This window comes from Paramisgurnus dabryanus, chromosome 12 (assembly GCF_030506205.2).
Source record: "Paramisgurnus dabryanus chromosome 12, PD_genome_1.1, whole genome shotgun sequence".
NCBI classification, from domain to species: domain Eukaryota; kingdom Metazoa; phylum Chordata; class Actinopteri; order Cypriniformes; family Cobitidae; genus Paramisgurnus; species Paramisgurnus dabryanus.
The window spans coordinates 13,595,294-13,620,865 of NC_133348.1; the positions used below are offsets into that span (position 1 = coordinate 13,595,294).

Sequence of the window (25,572 nt, forward strand, 5' to 3'; positions counted from 1 at the left end):
CTTGAAGAGAGCAAAACATTTCTCATTTTTTTACAAACTCCAGAATGAATCCAGAGCCAAACTTAGTCTTTTCCCAGACATTTGATAGCTCCGTGCCTGTTTGCAGTTCCTCCTCTGATCCAGGGGAACGGGCCTGCAGCCAAGGAACTGACCGCGGTGCTGGACAGCTCAGTAAATATGGAATGTGTAGCCATTGGTTCTCCACCTCCGCAGATCAACTGGCTGAAGAACGGTCTGCCTTTGCCAGTGTCCTCACAGATCCGACTGCTGTCTGCAGGCCAGGTGCTTCGGTAAGAGATCCCACATGTTCAAAACATGATGTCAGGTGAATAAAACTGATAGCATGAGTCATGTTACTACATGCCTTGCATCTGATTATGATGTCTGATTGTCATTTTTTATTTTAGCATTGCTCGTGCACAGGTTTCAGATGGAGGCACCTATACTTGTGTAGCCTCAAATAGAGCTGGAGTGGACAACAAATACTACAATCTACAGGTGTATGGTAAGTTAACCTATCTTTATTACACAGCTCTTGGTAATAAGCAGGTTAATGTACAGTCAGCTGGTTGGTTTTGAAAATAAACCGTCTTCATGTTGATTCTGTGCATTATCCTTTACTGCACTGCAAAAAATGATTTTCAAGAAAAAAAATCTTAGAATTTTTGTCTTGTTTTCATTAAAAATATCTAAAAATTCTTAATTAAGATGCTTTTTCTTGATGAGCAAAACGACCCAAGAAAATTAGTCTACTTTTTAGATCGAAAATATGAAATATAAGTGATTTTGTGCATAAAACAAGCAAAAAAATTAGGACTGGGCATAGATTAATCTAGATTAATCTCATACAAAATAAAAGTAATTTTTTGCATAATATATGAGTTTGTGCTGTGTGTAAATATTATGTATATTTAAACACACACACACACACACATACATAAATATACATTTAAGAAATGTATTATTTATATATAATTTTTTAATTTATATATAAAATATAAAATATAAAAATATAAATAAATATATATACACATGTAAATGTTTCTTAAATACATACATTAATGTGTGTGTGTGTATTTATAAATACATAATAATTACACACAGCACAAACTTATATGTTATGCAAAAACTTTCTTTTATTTTGTATGAGATTAATGTTGATTAATCTATGCCCGGCACTAAAAAAAATCTGCCAATGGGGTAGGTAAAAAATCTTGAACATTTTTCTTAAACACTAAATTCAAGAAAAATTTGCTTATCCAATTGCCAGATTTTTTGCTTGTTTATGCACAAAATCACTTAATTTTTATATTTTTGGTCTAAAAACTAGACTTATTTTCTTGGGTCATTTTGCTCAACAAGAAAAAGCATCTTAATTTAAGAATTTTAAGATATTTTTACTATAAACAAGACAAAAATACTAAGATTTTATTTCTTGAAAATAATTTTTTGCAGTGTGTACATGTGTAATTCCAAAGATTTCTTCTGTGAACATTGACTATGAGTATATATACTATATTAATGCATACTAATTTCCTGTAACATGGCACTCAGTTCCGCCTAGTTTGGACGGAGCAGGCAGCACAGAGGAACTTACAATTGTGAGAGGAAATACAGCCTCTTTCACCTGCATCGCAGATGGGACACCCAGCCCCACCATTGCATGGCTGAGAAATGGTGCAGCGTTGCCTAAAGACTCCCACCTGTCACTCTTCAACCAAAACGGCACCTTGCGGATTTCCCTCGCAAAAGTCAACCACACTGGACGCTACACCTGCACTGCACGTAACCAGGCTGGAGATGCAAGCCGCCACTTCAGCCTCAAAGTACTGGGTGAGAGAAAGTACACCAAAATCACAGTATTTGCACCTTTTTATACACAAACTTTTAATGACATCAATCGCTTTTCCCAGACCCACCACAGATAAACGGTTCTGGTGCACCCACTGAGGTCTCTGTGGTGGTGAATCATATCTTAGAGCTGGTATGTGAGGCTGATGGCATACCTGTACCTACTCTCACCTGGCTGAAGGATGGGCGGCCACTGCCTCAGACAGACAGCATTAGGCTCCTGAGAGATGGAGAGGTGCTCAGAATTGCTTCGGCTCAGGTAAGACAGATGACTTAAAGTATGAAGGTATAATGTAGACAGAAGGATTCTGTAGGCATGGTGTATAAGCATCTCACAAGATGATTTATTCCGTCATTCATTTTCCTGGAAAAAGATTGATTTCCTAAAACAAGATTCCTGTTTTATTTACATTATTGCATCTGGCAGAAGCTTGTATCCAAAGCGATGTGCAACGTATTTAGGATAATATACTGTATATAATTAAAAGCTTCTGTGATCCAGTGTTATCTTCCATGTGTCCATATTTTTGCTAACCTGCGATCATTTACAAACACGTGCAGGTGGAGAACACTGGACGATACACCTGTTTGGCCTCCAGCCCTGCTGGAGATGATGATAAAGAATTTCTTGTCAGAGTACATGGTGAGTATCAATTGAAAATAATAGTTTTCTATAATTTCAAGATAATTTTGAATAATGATGACAAGTAATGATGTCAATTTGTCAACAGTTCCACCCAACATTGCTGGAGAAAGTGGTGTGCAGGACGTGTCTGTCTTGAAAAACAGACAGGTGACCCTTGAGTGTAAATCAGACGCTGTTCCACCTCCAGCACTCAGCTGGCTTAAAGATGGAGCACCTCTGAAGGTATTCAACAACATAGATAATTAATAATCATTATTTTTTCGAATTATTGTTTCTTTTTTTCCAGTATATTTGTCTAACAATACATTGCTTTCCGCTCTTAACTCATTCCCCGCCAGCCTTTTTGTTTTTTAAGTTGCCCGCCAACATTTTGTGACTTTCACAAAAGTTTCACAAAAGGCCTTCCAGGAAAATTTTCTTCAAAAAATATATAAACGTACAAATATATCAAATGAAAGAACAGACCCTCTGCTTTCAAACAAACAAACAATAAACAAACAAACAAACAAATGGGAAAAAAATGTTTCATCCTATCTATAAATGTAGGAAAAAGCTGAAATAATTGCATTTTTGTGAAGGTATTTTGTTATGCTGCGTTAAGACCAGTTGTGTTAGAGGCGTCGAGCGCGAGTGATATCAATGTTCAGTCAATGTTAAGACGCGTTGACGCGCGTCTGGAGGTCTCGCTGCGCAAATGAGGTGTTTAGCGTGGTGCAGTAGACGCGATTCCACCTCATGCCACGAATTGAGCGTTGCCGCGGGAAATGCGCAAATTAAATTTTTTTAACTTTGGCGGAAAAACGCACCACGTTACCAATCAGGAGCTTGCTCCAGTTGTGACATGATTACAGGAAGCGAGCGCATGTTCAAGCGCCCAACTACGCGTGGTAGACGCGAATTTGACGCCTCACCCCTCGTTCAGACACCCAGTGACGTTATCGCTGTGTGTCGCCCGTCTCTTTCAATGAGGCAGGTTTAAATCTAGTTGTCATAAACAAATAAGTACCGTCCACTCCAGTAACTTTTCTTAACTTTCTTGCGTCGCTGGACACGCCCATACGGTCGCCAAACGGTCTCTTTCGCTCGTGTCGCCGGAAGTCGCCAGGTTTCCTTTGAAGTGAATGAGATTGCGTCGCTCTGCTACTGCTGGACGCTAGCTGTCTGAATGGGGCGTTAAACGCATCTGGTGTGAAGCCAACATTAGAGATCAGATTTAGAACGATTATCAAAACATACAGAGAGTATAAAATTAATAAATAATTTTTTGATTCATTTTTTTTTTATTGGGTAAGTGCTCCATTAAGTAGATAAACGCAGTATTATGGCTAACCATAAAACCTAATCAGGAACACGTTTTTTCATGCAAATGTTTTCTCTTAATTAATGACATTACTCATCAATGGTGGGGAAAGAGTTAAACTCTCAGTGATAGAAAAAGAGACTTCCTGTGCCAACCAGCCAGGGATGTCATTGCAATTTAACAGCTTTTGTCATTTTTCTTCAGGTGTCTCCACGTGTGCGTGTCTTATCTAATGGCCGATACCTGCAGATAAATAATGCAGAGCTGGGAGATGGTGCCCAGTACACTTGTGTGGCTAGCAATGTTGCTGGAGAAACCAGACGACACTTTAACCTTAGTGTTAATGGTAAAAGATGTTTACAATACTGCTGTTGTGATTTAATACTTATATAATATACCTGATAATATATGCAACTGGTTTAATGTGCTTGTCTATCTGCAGTTCCTCCCACAATTAAAGATGGTCCTCAGTCTGTGTCGGTTCATGTTAATCAAGAAATTGTGCTGGAGTGTGTGGTGAATGGAGTACCTGCTCCACGCATCACCTGGAGGAAACATGGGTCCATCCTGGCAGGAAACAACCCCAGGTCAGTATCACAGACCACTCTAGGGTAGTTCAGCTCTTGATTCAGTTTATAACACCCCCCTTGTGTGTTACTTGTTAAGGTACATGTTTGGTGTGGATGGCTCTCTTCGCATCTTCTCGGCAAAAGTGACTGATACAGGCCGCTACATGTGCATGGCTACCAACCAGGCAGGCACAGAGCGTAAGAGAGTAGATCTGCAGGTCTATGGTGAGTGTTTTTGTTCTGTACATAGGAAATTTATAAAAAAACTGATTTAATTACATTTTTTTTGTTTGACTATTAATTTTCACTTTTAGGAGATTGTTACCTGATCAAATAATTTTTTTTAAAGATTGCTTTTAACTCTTTCCCCGCCATTGACGAGATTTCTCGTCAATTAAGAGAAAACGCTTCCCCGCCAATGACGAGATATTCCGTCTTTCCGCAATACCGCTATTATCCACCAGGTGGCGCCCTTCCGCAACTTTTTAAAACCGGAAGTATTTCCCTATGCCAAGCTGCTGCATGTCCGTGTCTGTTTTAAAGATCGCTCTGGATGGGATCTCTATGAAAAGTCCGTCATAAAAATGGAATTATTTCTGCTTTTTGCTCAAAATATGGTGTTTTTGCAAAAACCTACCCATATTCAAAAGCTGATTGCAAAAGAACCACTAAAGGTAGGATGAAACGGTTTTTTTTGTTTGAAAGCAGAGGGTCTGTTCTTTCATTTGGTATATTGTATGTTTATATATTTAAAGAAGAACATTTTCTGGAAGGCATTAAACTTTGGTGAAAATCATGAAAAACGCTGGCGCTGGCTGGCAACTTTTTTTAAAAACGCTGGCGGTGAAAGAGTTAAATGGAGAGTCTCCCAAATTAACATTTCATGTTACTGCTTACATACACTCACCTAAAGGATTATTAGGAACACCTGCTCAATTTCTCATTAATGCAATTATCTAATCAACCAATTACATGGCAGTTGCTTCAATGCATTTAGGGGTGTGGTCCTGGTCAAGACAATCTCCTGAACTCTAAACTGAATGTCAGAATGGGAAAGAAAGGTGATTTAAAGGAGACATATCATGCTTAATCCACTTTCTTAGCTCTTAAATGCATTTTGTTGTATATTTGTAGTGTTTAGAAGTACATAAAAGTTGAAATTAGTCTCTTCAGGTGCTTTGTTGATATCTTTATATTCTGTTTTGGTCATATTTTCCAACCGGTTCTGATTTTTCTATTATCTATTACATTTTTTGAACAATTACGTCACAGTATTTGCAGCGGAACTGCTAAATAAGGACATCGACTTCCAGCCCAACACTACGAGCAATCCGCCATTTTCAATTTCTCGCTGCGATATTGTAGTCCAAGCTCAAGGATGCAGAAGTTACGAGAGAGTAAATCAAAATGTTCGGTTGTTGAACCTGTGCCTGGTTGAGTTTTATTTTTCACGGAAATGTCATTTTTTAGTGCGCGAAGCACTTCAAGGATAACTATTTCACCAACCTCCACCAGTATAAAGTAGGATTTGCCGATAGACTTCGTCTGATTGAGGGGGCAATTACTTCTATCTTTGGAGACGACGAGCAGAGCACTTCGGTAAGCTGTAAATAACTTTAAAAACAGTAAAGTACACGGTTATCATGGTTTAGCAGTGCTGTTTCTCAATCCGAAGGCTGCAGCCTGTGGATGTCGCATGTGGTCATCAACCCGGGATTAAGTTATAGCATATTACAACAACTTACAATTAACTAAGAGTAATAGTCAACTTTATAATTGTTAATATTCTGAAATAAGACAGCCGGCATTAACACACCATTGCGATACCTCCATATAGGGATGGGCAATATAAACGATATGCAATATAAACGATACAAAATTGCGATAATGCGTGTTGATGACGCAATCTACCCGCGAACTTTAGGGGCTGTCCACACAACTGATCTATATAAATGACTGGATTGCGCATAGAACGCTTGACGTAACTGCGTGAGGTGAAGCCAGCGCAGAGTTCGAGCCGCCATCTTGGTATACCCAACCGGCAGAGAGCGTCATTGACTTCCATTCAAAATCATGATCAAAATTTACCCCCTTTACAGCGTATCAGTTACACAAGGTTAATTTTTAGGATATGTGTACGTTAATTATTTGTTAATTCTGTTGTTATTTGCAATGTTTATGTTTTAATCGGGCAGGATAATGGATTTATAAAAAACCGTTAATGTGAGTGTGTCTGTTGCATTTGTTAATGACACGGGTATAAATAAAGTTTTGTTTGACATTCAGCTACACTGTGACGGCGTTATTTCTCTAAATAAGTTTGGGTAACTTGTAAGTTTAGATAACATAATTACAAAACTAGCAAATTATTGCATGCACATACGGTACAAAGCATGATTATTTATTTAGATTTCAGAATGAGCACGTTTATTGTCATTAATACTAAATATGCTGCGGTCTGTCTGCTGATCTGATACTGTAATAAAGATGAATGTATAATAACTGTTTAAAACGCAAAATGTACAACTTTCAGTAAATAACTATTTACATGCTTTGGACGTTTGTGTTGTAATAATGTACAGGGTAACTTCACATATAAAAACGAAGACGAGTAGAGTGATGTTTTATCATTAAAATCTGATAACGTCCATTGATTTAATAGAACGTTTGGGTATACCAGCATGGCGGCGCGGTGGCTTCACAAGTGTGACGTCATGCGCAATCCAGTCATTTATATAGATCAGTGGTCCACACGGAGATGCGTATCACTGTATACGTATAAATTTGTTATCGTATTGGCGTTTCATCCACACGGATCCGGCGTTTTGGGAGACTGAATCCGCTATTTTTTGAAACCAGGTCCTAAAGTGGATAAATCTGAAACCGACACCCTTGCGGTTTCGTCTGTACAGCCAATCCGTATATTTTGTGAAGCGAAAACGTCATCACATCACGTGTCGGAAGCGTCACACGTAACAGCAACAACAATAACGGCAGACTATGTGATTGTGTTCGTGCTACAGAAGCTACTAAAGCCTACTAGCTTTATTACAGCAAAATCTATTGCTTCTATGCAATTGTGGTGACCAACAAACGATAATGGACAACACCATAAGTTGGTTATGCGCATGCTCAAAGTCTTCTTCTCAGTGTATAGTGTATATCTGTGGCAGAATAACAGCGCCACATACTGGTCCGGCATATATACTACACCGCTTTCAGTCGGTTTCAGTGGTTTCGTGTTTACGGATTATTTTTTTAGAGCAAGGGAAAAAAAAATGATCGGATAGGGAATGCACCAGCTTCGTGTGGACACGAGCTGCAGCCGAATAAACATGGATGAAAGCATCAGCGAAACACAGGAGCTCATCAAAAAGACTGATGCAACATCTATTATTTGGATTTAAGCCGTCAAACAAGTAGCAGGAGCAGGGGTTCTCAAAGTCCGGACTCCGGTCCGGACCCGCGTCCACTTCATATTACAAGTGCATTAATTTCTATGTGATTGCTTAATGTGTGCATTTGCTACTTTACAAATGCATATTAAACTTGTAAACCATTCGTTTCGTTTTTTTTTTCTTTTTAGATTTAAGAGTATTCCTGGTCCGAAAATAAAACGAGTTTTTAAAAAAATGTCCTGTGTGACGCTGTAGCCATCACACCCAGATATTATGCACAGCTACTTCATGTACTACGGGCGGCTTATCAGTAAGTCCATATCAATCTGAAATCACTGTTGGTTTGAGTCGTTTAAAACATGCATTTGAAAAAGCAACACTCGTCAAACATAATCATTATACATATTCTTTATTATCATGAAAATACCTGAAATGGTTTGAAGAACAGCTTAAAAATATATCCTTAAGACATTTCCTGGAGCTGCGTGTGTCTGGTTCTTCGTCTGCAGCGCATATTAAGTTTCTGCCGGAGAGCGCCCCCTGGCTTTTGGATGTAGCGGCATTTCACCGTAATTCATTGAGAAGCAAAGTAAGCATTATCAGCCAATTTATAGGTGCACCCCTAATTTAGGTCTGTGTCTCTGCCTACCAACCACACTTTTTTTGCCATGGTTTATGCATCTGATGGAGAACAAACTGTGCCATTTCTCTAATTAGGTTGCTCTGTATTTTGCACATGGCTACTTTTGGCATATTTCTTGTGTTTATGTTTAAAAAATTATTTTTAGTTTAAATTCAAAATACACTTATGTTTTTCCCAAATTATTTGTGTTGATTTTTTATATAAACAAATGATTTACATAAAGTTTTTCCGGACCTATGTAAATGATGAGAATTCAGATTTGGACCTTTGAATGTAAACTTTGAGAACCCCTGCTGTAGAGCAAGGGGTGTCCAATGCGGTAATGCTGGTAGATCGCACATAAGTTAACTGCTGCTCCACGCGCGAAATTGGCATTATGGTCTAGTAATTGTGAAACATGCAGTATATATATGCAGTATAGTCCTCACAAGCATTTAAAGTGTTTAGTGTTATAAAAATAATTAACTGTGTTTTTTAGCAGATAGATCTTGTTGGCTTTATCATTTTAAAAGTAGATCACCACACAAAAAAGTCTGGACACCCCTGCTGTAGAGTGTGTCAGGCAAAAGTTCCAGCTAAGAGAGGACAAGACTAATCTGTCCATAACGGTTTACTTTTACTTACTTTTTTAGCAGTTTGGCTTTTGTAAGGGTATATATATCCTAAATTATTATATCGCAATACATATCGCTATCGCAAGAGGCTGCAATGTATAACGCAATATGGATTTTAGGCCATATCGCCCATCCCTACCTCCATATGAAGACGTTGTTATGCAGGTTCGTCGTCTTCATTTTCATCTCGCTCCATTTCCGACTCTGGCGCGAACATATAAGGCTGGATAGACAAGTCTTCTGTTGTTGACATTTTGTGAATAACGAGTAAATAAAAAGTTTCTGTGCAGCTAGATAATCGTATCTCTGCTATAAAACTACAAAAATGGCCGAACGGGGTGGAGTTTAACCGAGTGTCACCTCTGCAACCTGGAGAGGGGGCAGGGTATGACGTGCATTTAAAAAGACAGTACCAAAACGAGTTGCTCTCAGATGCACATCAGAAAAGGGGTAGAAAGGGGACTGTGGGGCTATAATAATGAGGAATTAAGACCCAAGCATTGCAGTCTCGCTTTATATAGACCACAAATAGATGATTTATATGTAAAAAGGACAGATTTAAAAGCATGATATGTCTGCTTTAAGCAATTTTGAGCGTGGCATGGTTGTTGGTGCCAGACGGGCCGGTCTGAGTATTTTACAGTCTGCTCAGTTACTGGGATTTTCACGCACAACCATTTCTAGGGTTTACAAAGAATGGTGTGAAAGGGAAAAGCATCCAGTATGTGGCAGTCCTGTGGGCAAAGATGCCTTGTTGATGCTAGAGGTCAGAGGAGAATGGGCCGACTGATTCAAGCTGATAGAAGAACAACTTTGACTGAAATAACCACTCGTTACAACTGAGGTATGCAGCAAAGCATTTGTAAAGCCACAACACGCACAACCTTGAGGCGGAAGGGCTACAAGAGCAGAAGACCCCACCGGGTACCACTCATCTCCGCTAAAAATAGGACAAAGAGGCTATAATTTGCACAAGCTCACCATTATTGACAGTTGAAGACTGAAAAAGTGTTGCCTGGTATGATGAGTCTCGATTTCTGTTGAGACATTCAGATGGTATAGTCAGAATTTGACGTAAACAGAATGAGAACATGGATCCATCATGCCTTGTTACCACTGTGCAGGCTGATGGTGGTGGTGTAATGGTGTGGGGGATGTTTTTTTGGCACACCTTAGTGCCAATTGGCCATCGTTTAAATGCCACGGCCTACCTGAGCATTGTTTCTGACCATGTCCATCCCTTTATGACCACCATATACTTATCTGTACTCTGATGGCTAAGGCGAAAAGAGGGTCAAACACAGTATGTATGGTGTATGGTGTTCCTAATAATCCTTTAGCTAAGTCTATAGTAAACATGCTTTAACATATAATTAAAATAAAAATGAACTCTTATTTCAGTGCCGCCCTCCATCGGCGAGGGTCCCACTAACATCACTGTGATGGTGAATGTCCAAACAACACTTTCATGTGAGGCCACCGGCATCCCCAAGCCCTCCGTCAGCTGGACCCAAAACTCTCAAGCCCTTAACACTGACCAGAACCAGAATATGTACAGGTTCAGCCAGGTTTCCTCCCTCTCCTCTTATCACCTCTCACTGTATCACCAACCAAACAAGTATCAATTACAGTTTGGATCACAACATGAGTCTGATACTTAAAGTCAACATGAAACTACTTTTGTAATGTGTCATTTTTCCATATGGCCATTTTTCTCATTAGATTTAAATATAGTGGATTGGTTTTTTTATACCATAATTGATTGAAGCAAGAAAAATTAGCTTTTCATACCAGAATAGAGCAAAGTTATTAAAGCAACACTATGTAGTTTTTTTACCTTTATATAATGTCTCTAAAATTATTTCAGTGATAGAACAACTTTTAACTGGACAAATTGTACTGTTGCTGCAACCCGAGCAGCCTCCTAGCTGCTACAAGCACACTCTGAAAGTGGCGGTGGAGGGTAGGAAACACAGCCCCGCCCCTCCCCATGCCTGCAGAAGAGTGTCTGATACCAGGCACTGTTGCGCTTTTCAACCACATGGGGGAGCTGTAAGTCATTTTTACATGGAAACTACATAGTGTTGCTTTAAAGGTAAGGGGCTAAAAAGATGGACAGGACATTAGCCAAATAGGAGAATCATTCCAAAAGTGTTGGAGATTTCTTTCAATTACATTTCATGTTGACTTTAACAGTACAGACAAAGAGACTTGAGCTTCAATGAACAATGGTACCTAGTTAATCAGTTTATACTGTAATACTGTATATCCTCAGGCTGCTGTCTTCAGGGTCTCTGGTCATTATAGCACCTACACTTGATGACACAGCATTGTATGAGTGTGTTGTATCCAATGAGGCAGGACAGGAGAGCAGAGCCATTCAGCTGACTGTTCATGGTAAATTTTCTACTGACATATATGTGCCATCCATATTGAAGATTGTGAGTTTTGGAGAGAGCTCATGTTTGTTTGTTGTTTTCAGTTCCACCTTCTATTGCTGATGAGGCTACAGAGCTTGTTGTGAGCAGACTTTCCCCGGTGGTTCTTGGCTGTACCGCATCTGGTGTACCTCACCCCACTTTATACTGGAGCAAAGATGGATTAAGATTGTCCAGCAATGGAGAGGGATATACAATATTGCCATCAGGTTCTGTGAAATAAATTTAAAATTTTTTTTAAAATGTAACTATTAAAGTGTTTCTGCATCTTAATGTTCTTTTACTTTTTTGCTGTTCTCTTGCAGGTCCTCTGGAGATCACGGCCGCACAACTCAGTCACTCAGGCCATTACTCTTGTATGGCCAAAAATGCTGCTGGCACTGCCTACCGACAGGTTCAGCTAACAGTACACGGTAAGAGACAGCACATGCAGAATGACACAGAAATATAATTTGGACATTTATATGATAAACAAAGTGTTGCTGTTCATCTTTCAGATCCACCAGTGATACAATCACACCCCTCAATATTGGATGTAATCCTGAACAACCATGTGACTCTGCCCTGCAGAGCGACAGGCTCCCCTCGTCCAACAATCACCTGGCAGAAAGAGGGAATCAATATCTTTACCACAGGTGAAAGCAAAAACTGGCACGGAGGTTATATGTATTTATACAGTATATGTATATCTGGTTCCAATGTTAACTTAATGAGGATAGTAGACATGAACTTATTGCCTTCCTTCATTAGGAGGAGGTTTAACGGTGCTTCCCAATGGTAGTCTGCAGATCTCCAAAGCCAAAGTGGAAGATTCAGGAACCTACATGTGTGTGGCTCAGAATCCAGCAGGCACTGCACTTGGAAAAACCAAACTCAGAGTGCAAGGTTAGACTCCCTTTAGATCTGCTTAGAGTTTAAGTAAAATCTCTCGAGTGACTCTCAAGTATTATGTCATTCCTTTACATTGATGTCACAGTAATATAATGTTCTATATAAAATATATTATATAGTATATATCAGTGGTCTCCAAAGTACATTCTGTTAACAGGGTTCCCACAGGTCCTTGAAATCCTTAAAAGTTTGTGAATCTGGGGGGAATTCAAGGCCCTGGAAAGTTTTTTAAAATATACATACATAGGTACTGGTCATTAAAAGTGCTTGAATCTATTTTATGCAAGAAGTTTTGTGGAAAAAATCCATAGTATTCTCTGTGTAGTGTAGGATAATATCATAAAAATTCTAGACTTTATAAGCACACGTGATAAACTGTTCGCTTTAAATGCTTACAGTATATCTTCTGTATGAGAATGTTGATTCATTCCAAAATGCTTTTTTGCATAATTATGTTTGACACATAAAAACGTTTTGGGTTACGTATGTAACTGTTATTCCCTGAGAAGGGAACAAGATGCTGCGTCTTCCTTGCCATTCTTCCTGCGTCCCTGTAACAACGTCTTTGGCAGTGTTTCAGATAGCAATATACTTCCTGACTTCCGTGTCCCCCTGTCTTTGTCGTTGGTTGAATTGGATATACACATTCAGACGCACTTACCCTTGAAGGCGTCCCCAAAGTATCACCACAGTGTGGCAGCGCGAGTTCCCTCAAAAGAGAAATGTAACAATGTATCTTAAAAGGTAACACAATGTAACCTTGCTCTTGAAATGTGTCCCCACATTTAGTCCTTGAATTTTAGGTTATTGGACCTGGAAAGTCTTTGAAAAGTCCTTGAATTTAAAGTTAACTTAGGTGTGGGAACCCTGTTTTAATTACCTGAATTTTACTATTTATTTATTACATATTTTTATATTAGCTTGGCTTCTTTTTTGCATGTTAACATTTTAAACAATGATAAAACATATGAACAAGGAAAATAAAATAAAATCAACAAGTAAAACAAAAAAATTTGAGTAAACTAAAAAAAGGATAAAAAAGTAGCCCTCCAGATTGTTTTATTCATTGTCGTAGCCATTGCTCTTAAAAAGGTTGGAAACAACAGGTATATAGTCATATATGCAGTATTTATAATATAGTCATATTTTAATATTTTATATATACATTTATAAATAATATACAATAATTACTAATTTTAAATATTATATTATATTAATATAATATAATAATTATATTATAATAATGTTTAAAAATATTATAATAAATATTTTTTAATAAATATTTAAATATTATAATAAATATTTTTAAATTGAAATCGAAAGGGAATTGCTTTTAGCATGATTGTAATCGTACCCGTCTCCTATGACTCCTTGGTCGCCAGTTTGAATCCCACCCAGAGCGGGTCCCACAACATCGTTGCCTGGGTTGCGTATGTGTGGGGTGGGTCTATCAAAAGAAGGTCCAGATTCTATTGGGGTAGGGTCGTGTTTGTTTAGGTAATTTCAAATGTCAACACTGGCTTTTAGAGATCATGGACCCTGCCTTGTAGCCAAATTCTGATTCATAAAAAGAAAATTCGACCCTATTTTATTTTGACAAAGGGTATTCTGATTCATGGCGAGAAATTTCACCTTATGTTTGACTTGGACTTTAAATGTCATCTGCTTTACTCTTAGCTTTAAGTACTGTATTATTTTTCTTTTGCAGTGCCTCCTGTTATCACATCTGACATCAAAGCCTATACTGTAGCACTAGATGGATCTGTGACTCTGCAGTGCCACTCAGAGGGTTTCCCCACGCCCTCTATCAACTGGTATAAGGACGGACAGCCGTTGAGTGAGTCGGTGCGACAGAGGGTTCTGAGCACAGGGGCGCTGCAGATCGCCTTCGCTCAGCCTGGAGACACGGGAAGATATACCTGCACCGCTGCTAATGTGGCTGGAAGCCTCAGTCTGGAGATGGGCCTCATTGTACAAAGTGAGTCAGAGAAGCTTGAATTAATAAATGGATCAGCATTAAAATTCTGGCTGTGATAGAATTTTGTGTTGGACATCTGTATAAAAAAAAAGCTGTATGTGATCTATAAAAATAATGAAATCAGTAAAAGAAATCAAACTATGATGATCCTAATCTTATAATAAAATTATGAGACTTTAGCCTGGATTTTAAAGACAGGGTCACATGAGTTATAATAAGTTGATGCATCTCCTTTAATTATAACCCCCCTCTCTCTCTCTCTCTCTCTCTCTCTCTCAGTCCCTCCCTCCATACGCAGTGGAGAGTCAGAATTGACTGTGGTTGAGAACACTCAAGCTCTTCTGACCTGTTTGGCAGAGGGTGTCCCTCAGCCTTCCATCAGTTGGGAGAAAGATGACATACCACTCACAGACACTACTGGAGAATACACAATCCTGCCTACAGGAGAGCTTCTCATAGACGCTGCACAGGTCAGACTTTTATTTATTCAATACCAATCAAAAATTGCATAAATATCGTGGCAGTTTCCTAATGCATCTTACTGTGTACATAGCCTGAGGATTCTGGGAGTTACACATGTGTCAGCACCAACCCAGTAGGGCAGGACAGTCGTACCATTAGTCTGTCTGTTCATACACATCCAGTCTTCACTGAGCTCCTGGGAGATGTGGCGCTCAACAAAGGAGAGCGTCTCATGTTGACCTGCGGGGTCCTTGGCATCCCTTCTCCGAAGATCACATGGGCATTCAACAACAATATCATCCCTGGTACAGATCATTACTTTGTTCAGACGTACAGAGCAGTTATAAGTATAAAAACAATTTGTGAGCACAGAAAAAGTAGGGAGACCTGGTTATGTAATTTGCAATGCATTATGGGAGTGGGCAGTCACTGCTGCTTTAGTTTGATTTCTTTACAGGATTATGGATAATGTAATACATAAATGGTTTACTTTTATTTTGCCCACAGTCCAGTATGATCCTGGTAATGGCTACAGTGAGCTGGTGATTGAGCGTGTGAATAAAGATGACTCGGGCACTTATTCCTGTGTTGCTGAGAACAACGTAGGATCCATCAAATCTCTGGGATTTGTCTATGTTAAAGGTGAACATCTTGATTTCTATTACAGGATGTGACTTACTTAAATAAGTATATGACTAAGTCCAAGTGTGCCTGTAACTTCTAAAAACCTGAACGTCTGCTCCATCCATCTTCAGAACCACCCATAATAGATGGAGATGTTCATTCAAACCGCATTGAGCCTCTGGGAGGGAACGCCATACTTAACTGTGAGGTGCGAGGTGACCCTCTGCCCACCATTCGCTGGAGCAAAAAGGGCATTAGTGTGCAGATCACCAACCGTATACGACAGCTGGACAATGGATCTCTAGCCATCTACGGCACAGTGGTACAAAAACACAGCAGCTGCAAAATTAAAATCTTTTTTTTTTTCAATGTTCCAATAAAAAAAGAGTTTATCTATGAATATAAAATGCATTGTATGTATTAAACTCTTACAGAGTGAAGATGCTGGAAATTACATGTGCGTGGCCACAAATGATGCAGGTGTGGTCGAAAGAACAGTCACATTGACTTTACAAAGTAAGAGTCTAGACACATGCCTTGACATATCAAACATTGACACCACTTAAACTTTGTCATCACAGGATACTCTCACAATAAACAAAAAACAACAAACAATAAAAATAATATTAATAACATCAGCGTTGTACTCTAGGTTCTCCAACCATCACTGTAGAACCAGTGGAGACAGTAGTAGATGCAGGTTTCACAGTGATGCTAAACTGCCAGGCAGAGGGGGAGCCCATTCCTGTTATCGAGTGGTCCCGTCAGGGGCGTCCCCTGCTGGGTAACGAGCGCATCACCATCCTAAATAATGGTTCTCTGCGGATCAGTAGCGCTCAGAAAGAGGACACAGCGGAGTATGAGTGTGTAGCCCGAAATCTGTTGGGTTCTGTGCTGGTGCGTGTGTCCCTTACAGTTCGCGGTAAGCTAAACTAAACTTTAACTCTTTAAGCCAGTATTCAGACGTTCATGATGTCACTTCATTAAGATAAGGGACAACATTTTGTGTGTTTTACAGTGCATGGAGGTTACTCTGAATGGATGGAGTGGGGAGCCTGCAGTATTTCCTGTGGCACAGGAGTTCAGAGGAGACTGAGACAATGCAATAACCCACTTCCTGCTAATGGGGGGCGCCACTGCGCTGGGGGAGCAGCAGAATCGCGCAGCTGTAAAGGCAAACCTTGCCCAGGTAAATTTGCATGCTGATTTTGACTAAGTAAAGCAATTTTTGTGAAATTGTAGATTACTCTAATGAAAATATTTCAGGTATTTATGATGAAAATATCTAAAATGCTCCAGAACTCCGTTAAGTGAAATTAAACAATGATTAGAAACTAATCTCCCTAACCTGCTATTTATGGATTTATCCCTCTTTGTTTTACAGTGGATGGTAATTGGTCAGAGTGGTCTCCCTGGGAAGAATGCTCTCGTACCTGTGGTCAGGGTAACAGGACTAGAGTGCGCACCTGTAGTAACCCTCATGCCCAACATGGGGGCAGAGCCTGTGAGGGCAAAGCAGTGGAGGCCATTATGTGTAATATAAAGCCGTGCCCAGGTGAGTGAATTAGGCTTACCGTATGCTGCATATGCATGTTGGTATGTGTCAGTCTGACAGCCTTCTTATCTGTCAGTGGCTGGAAACTGGGGTACTTGGTTACCATGGAGCCCTTGTAGCGAAACGTGTGGCAAAGGAATGCAGACAAGATTTCGACTGTGCAACAACCCTCCACCCTCATTTGAAGGACCATCCTGTGAAGGACTAGACAGTCAGACACAAGTGTGCAATGAAAGGAATTGTCCTGGTAAGCTTTCTGGTGATAATCTCACAACCTTTGAGCTGCTAACCCAATGCTCCACTACACTCAAAAAAATAATACGCTGGATTTACTTAAAAAATTTAAATGTAGTGCATCATTTTTGCATCCACTTTTTAAAGTAAGTTTCACATGGAATTTTAAGCAATTGCTTAAAAAAACATATTCCATGTAAACTCCATGTAAAACTTACTTAAAAAATTGCAATTGCTTAAATTGCTTAAAATTCCATGTAAAACTTACTTTAAAAATTGCAATTGCTTAAATTGCTTAAAATTCCATGTAAAACTTACTTAAAAATTGCAATTGCTTAAATTGCTTAAAATTCCATGCAAAACTTACTTAAAAATTGCAATTGCTCAAATTGCTTACAATTCCATGTAAAACTTACTTTAAAAATTGCAATTGCTTAAAATGCTTAAAATTCCATGTTAAACTTACTTAAAAATTACAATAGCTTAAATTGCTTAAAATTCCATGTAAAACTTACTTTAAAAATTGCAATAGCTTAAATTGCTTAAAAATCCATGTAAAACTTTTTAAAAAATGCAGTTGCTTAAATCGCTTAAAATTCCATGTAAAACTTTTACTTAAAAATTGCAATTGCTTAAATTGCTTAACCTCTCGACGCGCACTAGCTCGCGGACGGAAGGACGTCAGTTTTTTTTAATGCTGCTAACAATATATATATATAGCCTACTGTGTACAAACAACAATAATAATAACACTACTATACATAAGGGTTTAACGTCAGTGTATGGTGTCCGTTTTGAGATTAAATTGCTGTAGTATCATAAATATAGTATTTTATTACAGAAGTCCAGATAACAACATGCATAATATAAACTGACTCCTTACCTTTGTGCTGGTATAAGGAACGCGAATCGAATCCAGTCTGTTTCAGATGTGTGAATAACCCATAAAAACTCTCCAACAAAGTACATCCAATGACCACTGTTGTCCACAAATGCGTATAATCCGTGAAATATGGATATATTTTCCATTGTTTACATCAGATTTCAGATGCACGTCTTGTAATAGATTATAATATACAATCTGAGGACTATTTACATCGTAACACTTGTATATGAGAGCACACTCGCGTTCAAAACCAGCGCTCAAACTTGATTGTACAAGTAGGCGGGAGTATAATACATAATATCCAAACAGCGCTGTCTAATATCGTGACGTCATCTGACTCGCGCGTTCCTCCAATGACTTCATGGAAAATATTGATAGACAGAACGTGTAGCCAATTAGAACACGAATTCAACGATCTTTGTTTGAAGCTTTATTTCCTGGTGTGGATACGGCATTTTATACGCTTATATAAGGATAAACAATACAAAGAACGAACGTGTATGAAGACTTTTATTTTGTGGCTGACTGGCACTTAGAAAAGGCACTAGTCTTACAAAAACTCTTGCAAGAACCTCATTTTTGGGTCTATTGACTTCAAACGTGAAATATAACTTCTTTAGACTTGTGGCTTTGGCCTCATTGCATTTATAGGTTTCACACATATATTTATCATTAAGATTTTTAGTGTTAAAAAATATGTTATGCAAAAAATTTTTTATTACAATGTACTTCAGCCTCTCTAACTTTTTTTTTTAATCTTAAAATAATTTTGAAACATGGAAAACGAAGCTCAAAGTGTCTTCTATCTAATGATACCACAGTTATGCTTATACTATAAATCAGGGGTGTCAAACTCAATTTCATCCCGGGCCACATCAGCATTACGGTTAATCTCAAAGGGCCGGTTGTATTTGAACGACTGTATGAATGTATCAACTCTTTTATTACTGTACATTGCATAATTTCTCTGCATTTGCTTACTATTGGTTTTGTTAATAACTCAATTGATCTTTGAAAGTAGAAGCCCAGACAAATAATGACAAAGTGTATAGAGTACAACTATTCTACGGATTATTTTAAAAATAATTGTGGTGACAAAAACACATGTTGTATGTGAGTACAGTACACTCAAAATATTCTGTTATCCTTCTTTGTGCAGGTCAGAAAATGAGAGGCATTATTAGATACTAATAAAGAGTTTTAAAAACTCCACCACAATATGAATTTTTTAGACACACATACTCTCACTTGTCATTTCTTGCCCTCTTTACAAAAAAGCTGTGATTTTTTTTTTTTACCTGGCTTTGAGTGTCTGATTGACTGACGTCTCATGAGTTCAGTGTTGTAGGCTACAGATGAATAGTTTCAATCGTTTATTAAAAGTAATCGGTTCAGATGAGTCATTAGTTCGCGTATTTAGCGGGAATAGACGCGTTGTAAACTAATCTCAGCTGGACATCGCGAAACATTACTGTACACGAGACGGAAAACATTTTCTTGCTGGATCCGCGTGAGCGGGCGCGAGAGAGGGAGAGAAAGAACGAGCAGATTCTGTCCGTTTCCAGAGGCTGCAACCTGCGGAGGTCGCATATGCAGCGTCATCAAGCCTGGTTTATTTAAGTTAACTGACCATTACATTCGCAAGTCATACGCATATTACAACTATTTACTATAAACAAATAATAATATTTAACTTTATAATTGTTAATATTCTGAAACAAGACAGTCTTGATGACGTATGCATCCTGGAAATGCGACCTCCAGAGGCTGCAGCGTTCGCATTCAGACACGCCCACTCTAGTAGTGTGCGCGTGCGGGGCACTTCTCGTTCTTTCTCATGCAATCATCAACATTATCACTGTAATTACATTACAATAAGACTTTGGCGGGACAAAAATTAGTTTTGATGGCTGCTAAAAAAAATAAATGTGGGAAATAACCTGCAAAAAAAAATTATAATAACAATACAATAATCTTTAAACTCTCGCGGGCCAAATAATTAACATAATTTGTAAACTCTCGCGGGCCAGATGAAATGAGGGGGCGGGCCGGATTTGGCCCGCGGGCCTTGAGTTTGACACCCCTGCTATAAATGGTTTAGTAAAAACAGCCCTTTTAGTGAAAGTAGGTATTTTCATGGTTTCGGGCCAGAATGGGGGTGCTTTTCAAGAGGTTAAAATTTAATGTAAAACTTACTTAAAAATTGGAATTGCTTAAATTGCTTAAAATTACATGTAAAACTTACTTTAAAAATTGCAATTGCTCAAATTGCTTACAATTACATGTAAAACTTACTTAAAAAATTGCAATTGCTTAAATTGCTTAAAATTCAATGTAAAACTTACTTTAAAAAATGCAATTGCTTAAATTGCTTAAAATTCCATGTAAAACTTTTACTTAAAAATTGCAATTGCTTAAATTGCTTACAATTCCATGTAAAACTTACTTAAAAATTGCAATTGCTTAAATTACTAAAATTCCATGTAAAACTTACTTAAAAATTGCAATAGCTTAAATTGCTTAAAATTCCATGTTAAACCTACTTTTTAAAAAATGCTATTGCTTAAATTGCTTAAAATTCCATGTAAAACTTTTACTTAAAAATTGCAATTGCTTAAATTGCTTAAAATTCCATGTAAAACTTACTTAAAAATTGCAATTGCTTAAATTGCTTAAAATTCCACGTAGAACTTCCTTAAAAAATTGCAATTGTTTAAAATTCCATTTAGAACTTCCTTAAAAAATTGCAATTGTTGAAAATTCCATGTAAAACTTACTTAAAAAATTGCAATTGCTTAAAATTCCATGTAAAACTTACTTAAAAAAGTGGATGCAAAAATGGGGCACTATACTTCTAATTTTTTTAAGTAAATCCAGTGTATACTTTTTCTGAGTGAAGTTAAGCTTTAGAAACAATCAAAAATACAACACTGGCTTATTCTTTTTCCACTCTTCAACAGTGGATGGAAAGTGGTCATCATGGGTAAGCTGGGGGGCATGTAGTGTTTCTTGCGGAGGTGGTTCCAGACAAAGGACACGTATGTGTGCCAACCCTACCCCCCAACATGGGGGACGGCAATGTGAGGGAAATGGCATCCACATTGATTTCTGCAACAATGAACCCTGTCCCAGTGAGTAAACACAACTCTATTATACACAGACACACTAGTTTAATGCGTGTAGCAATAAGAAAAAAATAATTTTCTCTAATAGTACATGGTAACTGGGGTCCATGGAACAGCTGGGGGAGCTGTAGCAGGACCTGTAACGGTGGTCAGATGCGTCGCTACAGAACATGTGACAATCCAAGACCAGCAAACGGAGGCAGAGCGTGTACTGGATCAGACTCACAAATCCAAAAGTGCAACACAGCTAGCTGCCCTGGTACTGCACTTGTACACAAGCATACACACATGCATGAAATCCTATATGTAAATTCTAGAGATGTTATTTATAGTAGCTTAGAGATTATGATTGACAAGAGCTTGAAAGACGGATAGATACTGTATCATTAAAGTTTTTGAATAATAATCTCATTTTACATGTTTTATTTATATTTGTCTTTGCTTTTTGTATTAAGTTGATGGTAAGTGGGGTTCTTGGGAGTCATGGAGTGAATGTTCAGCATCTTGTGGAAGTGGAGAACGGACACGTGTCAGACTCTGTAACAATCCGTCACCTATTAACAACGGCCGCCCCTGCCCAGGAGACTCCACCCAGTTATCCAGATGTAACATACAGCCATGTCCAGGTACATTTTACTTACAGTACATCGTCTGTCATCAGGAACTTGTTTTACATTAAGCATTTGGTTAGGATGACAGGCAGAGTTTCACGTTTGAGCTTGGCTGGAAAATATGAATTATATTATTTTTATTTCATTCATAGCTCAGGCAAAATCATAACTGGCTCTGCCCCCCCAAACTCAACCTATGGTTATGATCTACCACTGCCTTTGGGTATCTACTTAAGATATGAGTGGAGTTAAACTTGTCAACCTCTCATTTTAAGGTGGCCCTCAGACAGCCAGAGGAAGTATCATTGGGAATATTAATGACATGGAGTTCGGCATCGCCATCCTCAACGCCACCATCTCTAGCAGTTCCACTGGAGGGAGAACTATACAAGCCACCATCACTAATATTCCTAGGAGTCTGGGTAAGTTTCTGCTCACTGCTATAGTTAATAAGACAAAATGTTATGAATCTACAACATTTATTTACATATTCATTGTTTTGTTGCCTAAAATATCATGGTGATTGCTAAAATAGGTATGGCTTATTTTATCTATTAGTAAAATAGTGTGTGCTTATGTATGTTCTGCTCTTCAACCTCAAGGTCCTGCTATGAGGAAGTTGATCTCCATCCTTAACCCCATCTATTGGACCACAGCGCAGGAACTGGGTGAGGCTGTCAATGGCTTCACTCTCACAGATGGCATCTTCAGACGAGAGACCCAGGTGGAGTTTGCCACAGGTAAGAGGAATCACCTGACCTAAGTGTAGGAATCTTTTAAAACTGAATATGTTCCTCAGTGTCTGTGTTTAATTGTCTTGACTACAGGTGAGATTCTCAGAATGACCCATGTGGCGCGGGGTCTGGACACGGATGGAGCTCTTCTGCTGGACATTGTAGTAAATGGACACATCCTGCAGCTGCCCCCAAATGCAGACATTAGCCTCAAGGTAGATGCTCAACAAGTAGTTTGCTTATATATTACTATATGCAAATATACTGTATAGCTCGGAAATGTGAAGTGCTTCTAGTGATATAGCATGGAATGTATATTAAGCTGCGATAGAAGAAATAATTTTATTACACACTTTTAATCACAACAATATATTTAATTTCTTTTTACTCCAGGACTACACAGAAGACTACATCCAGACTGGTGCTGGACAGCTGTATGCTCTGTCAACACGTATGTTCAGTATAGACAGGGTGAGTGTGCCTTACTCTTGGAACCACACCATCACGTATAGCCCCTCCAGAGGTAAAATGCCCTACCTGGTGGAGACTCTTCACGCCTCAGCCATTAGCGCTCTGTACCACCCCCTAGAGGAGAGACTGGAGTTTTCCATCCATGCTACCATTACTAAAGGTACGATATGCAAATCCATAAGGGAATCATTTCATTTTAGCAATGCATGATTTATCAGTGAATATATTGTTGGCCAATTTTAAGTAAACTATACTATATTTTCATCAAAATGCATGATTTTTTCCTCTTTGTAATTAAAATTCATTTTCTTATTCAGGGGAGCGCAGTAATCAGTGTCCCAGTGGTTTTCAACTGGACCCAGCAGGTCCATACTGTGCAGGTACAGTCCGGCGTTATTGATTGCTTATTATAGATATTTTTTTAAGATTTTATAATGTACAGAGTTTATTAACCAATGAAATTCTGTTTTTATTTTACTGATGCAGATGAAAATGAGTGTGTAGAGGGAAATCCCTGCTCACACACCTGCCACAATGCTATTGGCACATACTACTGTTCCTGTCCCAAAGGACTCACCATATCGGCCGACGGCAAGACGTGCCAGGGTCCGACACACCGCAACACATGCAATAATGATTTTAATATTATTAACGGGACAGTTCAACCAATAATGAAACGTCTGTCATCATTTACTCACTCTTATGTTGTTACAAACCTGTATACATTTTTTTGATTTGATGAACATGAAGGAAGATATTTTGAGGAATGTTTGTAAACGAACCGATCAGAGGCCCCATTGACTTCCATAGTAGGATAAAAGAATACTATATTAGTCAATGGGGCCTCAGATCAGTTTGGTTATAAACATTCCTCAAAATATCTTCCTTTGTGATCATCAGAACAAAGAAATAATTTATACAGGTTTGAAACAACATGAGAGGGAATAAATGATAACAGAATTTTCATTTTTGGGTAAACTATCCCTTTAACGTAAATTACATTTCTGATCAACTCTTGCTATCTTTTATCATAGATATCGATGAGTGTTCACTGGGTGGCCACATGTGTCATGAAGGACAAGATTGTGAGAACACCATTGGCTCATATCGCTGTGTAATGCGTTGTGGGCGGGGCTTCAGGAGGACAGCAGATGGGCTAAGCTGCACAGGTTTACAATATTGTTGATATACTGTATATATGCTTAACCAACCATTAAAGACAGGGTGCATGATTTAAAAAAAAATACTTTGGTAAAGGGAGTCGGGCAGAGTACCAAAACACACTCTTAGCCAATCAGCGTTAGGGGCGTGTCTACTAACCAACATTGATGCCTGGGTTGCGTATGTGTGGGGCGGGTCTATCAAAAGAAGGCCCAGATTCTATTGGGGTAGGGGCGTGTTTGTTTAGGTGATTTGATTTCAAATGTCAACATTGGTTTTCAAAGATCATGCACCTCGCCTTTTTGTAGGTAGGTCATTTAATGGCCATGCACTTAGATACACAGTAGGGCCACACAAGCATACACTTAAAGCATGCTTTGGTTGTTGTGATGTCTTTCACAGATGTAAATGAGTGTCAAGAATCGAACCCTTGCCATCAGCGCTGTCTAAACACCATTGGTAGCTTCCGCTGTGCTTGTGAGCCCGGCTACCAGCTCAGGAATCGACGCTGCTTTGGTACGTCACATACCCGTCTCATAGCAATATGCTGTAGCAGTTATAGCTGGGTCGGTAACCCACCTTTTCTCTCTTTATAGACATAAATGAATGCAGACAGCGAGTGTGTCGCTCAGATCAGCAGTGTAAAAACACACGTGGTGGATATACTTGCATTGACCTCTGCCCTGCTGGCATGACCAAAGGAGGCAATGGCACATGCATAGGTTTGTGTGAAGAGTTTTTCTATTATTAGAAAATATTTCTTATGTTTTGATTGTCCTGCATCAAAAATAAAGGTAGTACATGTGGTATATATATTAATGGAGCACATACAAAAACACACCAGGGTAAATTTGACCTAAACACATTTTAAACATGCATTTGAAATTTTCATGTGTTTATTTTTATTGGCACTGCAAATGTTAAATAAGTTTACACTTTTACTTTTGGTGTCTTTATAAAGTTGAAATATTAATGATGCAAACTCCTTTGTTAGACATTGATGAGTGTCATGAGGGCACACACCTGTGCAGATATAATCAAATCTGTGAGAACACCAGAGGAAGTTACCATTGTACCTGCCCCAGAGGATATCGTTCTCAGGGCGTGGGTCGCCCCTGCCTTGGTACGTAGCCTAATTCCCTACATCTGTAACTAATCCTCTCCCAGCAAACGCAAACCTGCATCGCTCCCTTCATACTAACCTCTTTCATTCTTTCACTGCAGTTCATTTCTGTTATTCACCACTGTAAGCACCAATCAGCATTCAGAATCTGTGATGTCACTTCCTTCCGCACAGCTTGCTTATGTTGCCACAGCTTTTAAACTAACCAAGCGGTACTTTTAAGAAGACAATGCCACTGATAACAAACCAGGCAGCTAT

General features: G+C 38.7%; 1 protein-coding gene across 2 annotated transcripts in view; it reads left to right on the plus strand.

Moving 5' to 3' along the window:
* hmcn1 (hemicentin 1) overlaps window positions 1-25,572 on the plus strand; it is a 125,119-nt gene that overhangs the window by 94,911 nt on the left and 4,636 nt on the right. For both annotated transcript variants that reach the window (XM_065268379.2, XM_073811397.1), the window contains exons 66-103: window positions 107-290; window positions 408-505; window positions 1,555-1,833; window positions 1,914-2,110; window positions 2,413-2,494; window positions 2,583-2,719; window positions 4,002-4,143; window positions 4,240-4,384; window positions 4,464-4,591; window positions 10,423-10,579; window positions 11,297-11,418; window positions 11,504-11,668; window positions 11,765-11,872; window positions 11,957-12,094; window positions 12,210-12,344; window positions 14,059-14,328; window positions 14,608-14,798; window positions 14,882-15,095; window positions 15,298-15,432; window positions 15,546-15,736; window positions 15,849-15,930; window positions 16,067-16,336; window positions 16,433-16,603; window positions 16,799-16,969; window positions 17,046-17,216; window positions 21,050-21,220; window positions 21,303-21,473; window positions 21,670-21,840; window positions 22,101-22,247; window positions 22,428-22,565; window positions 22,653-22,774; window positions 22,953-23,190; window positions 23,348-23,410; window positions 23,517-23,636; window positions 24,065-24,199; window positions 24,594-24,707; window positions 24,788-24,913; window positions 25,186-25,314. In XM_065268379.2, coding sequence (XP_065124451.1) covers window positions 107-290; window positions 408-505; window positions 1,555-1,833; window positions 1,914-2,110; window positions 2,413-2,494; window positions 2,583-2,719; window positions 4,002-4,143; window positions 4,240-4,384; window positions 4,464-4,591; window positions 10,423-10,579; window positions 11,297-11,418; window positions 11,504-11,668; window positions 11,765-11,872; window positions 11,957-12,094; window positions 12,210-12,344; window positions 14,059-14,328; window positions 14,608-14,798; window positions 14,882-15,095; window positions 15,298-15,432; window positions 15,546-15,736; window positions 15,849-15,930; window positions 16,067-16,336; window positions 16,433-16,603; window positions 16,799-16,969; window positions 17,046-17,216; window positions 21,050-21,220; window positions 21,303-21,473; window positions 21,670-21,840; window positions 22,101-22,247; window positions 22,428-22,565; window positions 22,653-22,774; window positions 22,953-23,190; window positions 23,348-23,410; window positions 23,517-23,636; window positions 24,065-24,199; window positions 24,594-24,707; window positions 24,788-24,913; window positions 25,186-25,314 — 5,928 coding nt within the window. The remainder of the gene's footprint in view (window positions 1-106; window positions 291-407; window positions 506-1,554; window positions 1,834-1,913; window positions 2,111-2,412; window positions 2,495-2,582; window positions 2,720-4,001; window positions 4,144-4,239; window positions 4,385-4,463; window positions 4,592-10,422; window positions 10,580-11,296; window positions 11,419-11,503; window positions 11,669-11,764; window positions 11,873-11,956; window positions 12,095-12,209; window positions 12,345-14,058; window positions 14,329-14,607; window positions 14,799-14,881; window positions 15,096-15,297; window positions 15,433-15,545; window positions 15,737-15,848; window positions 15,931-16,066; window positions 16,337-16,432; window positions 16,604-16,798; window positions 16,970-17,045; window positions 17,217-21,049; window positions 21,221-21,302; window positions 21,474-21,669; window positions 21,841-22,100; window positions 22,248-22,427; window positions 22,566-22,652; window positions 22,775-22,952; window positions 23,191-23,347; window positions 23,411-23,516; window positions 23,637-24,064; window positions 24,200-24,593; window positions 24,708-24,787; window positions 24,914-25,185; window positions 25,315-25,572) is intronic.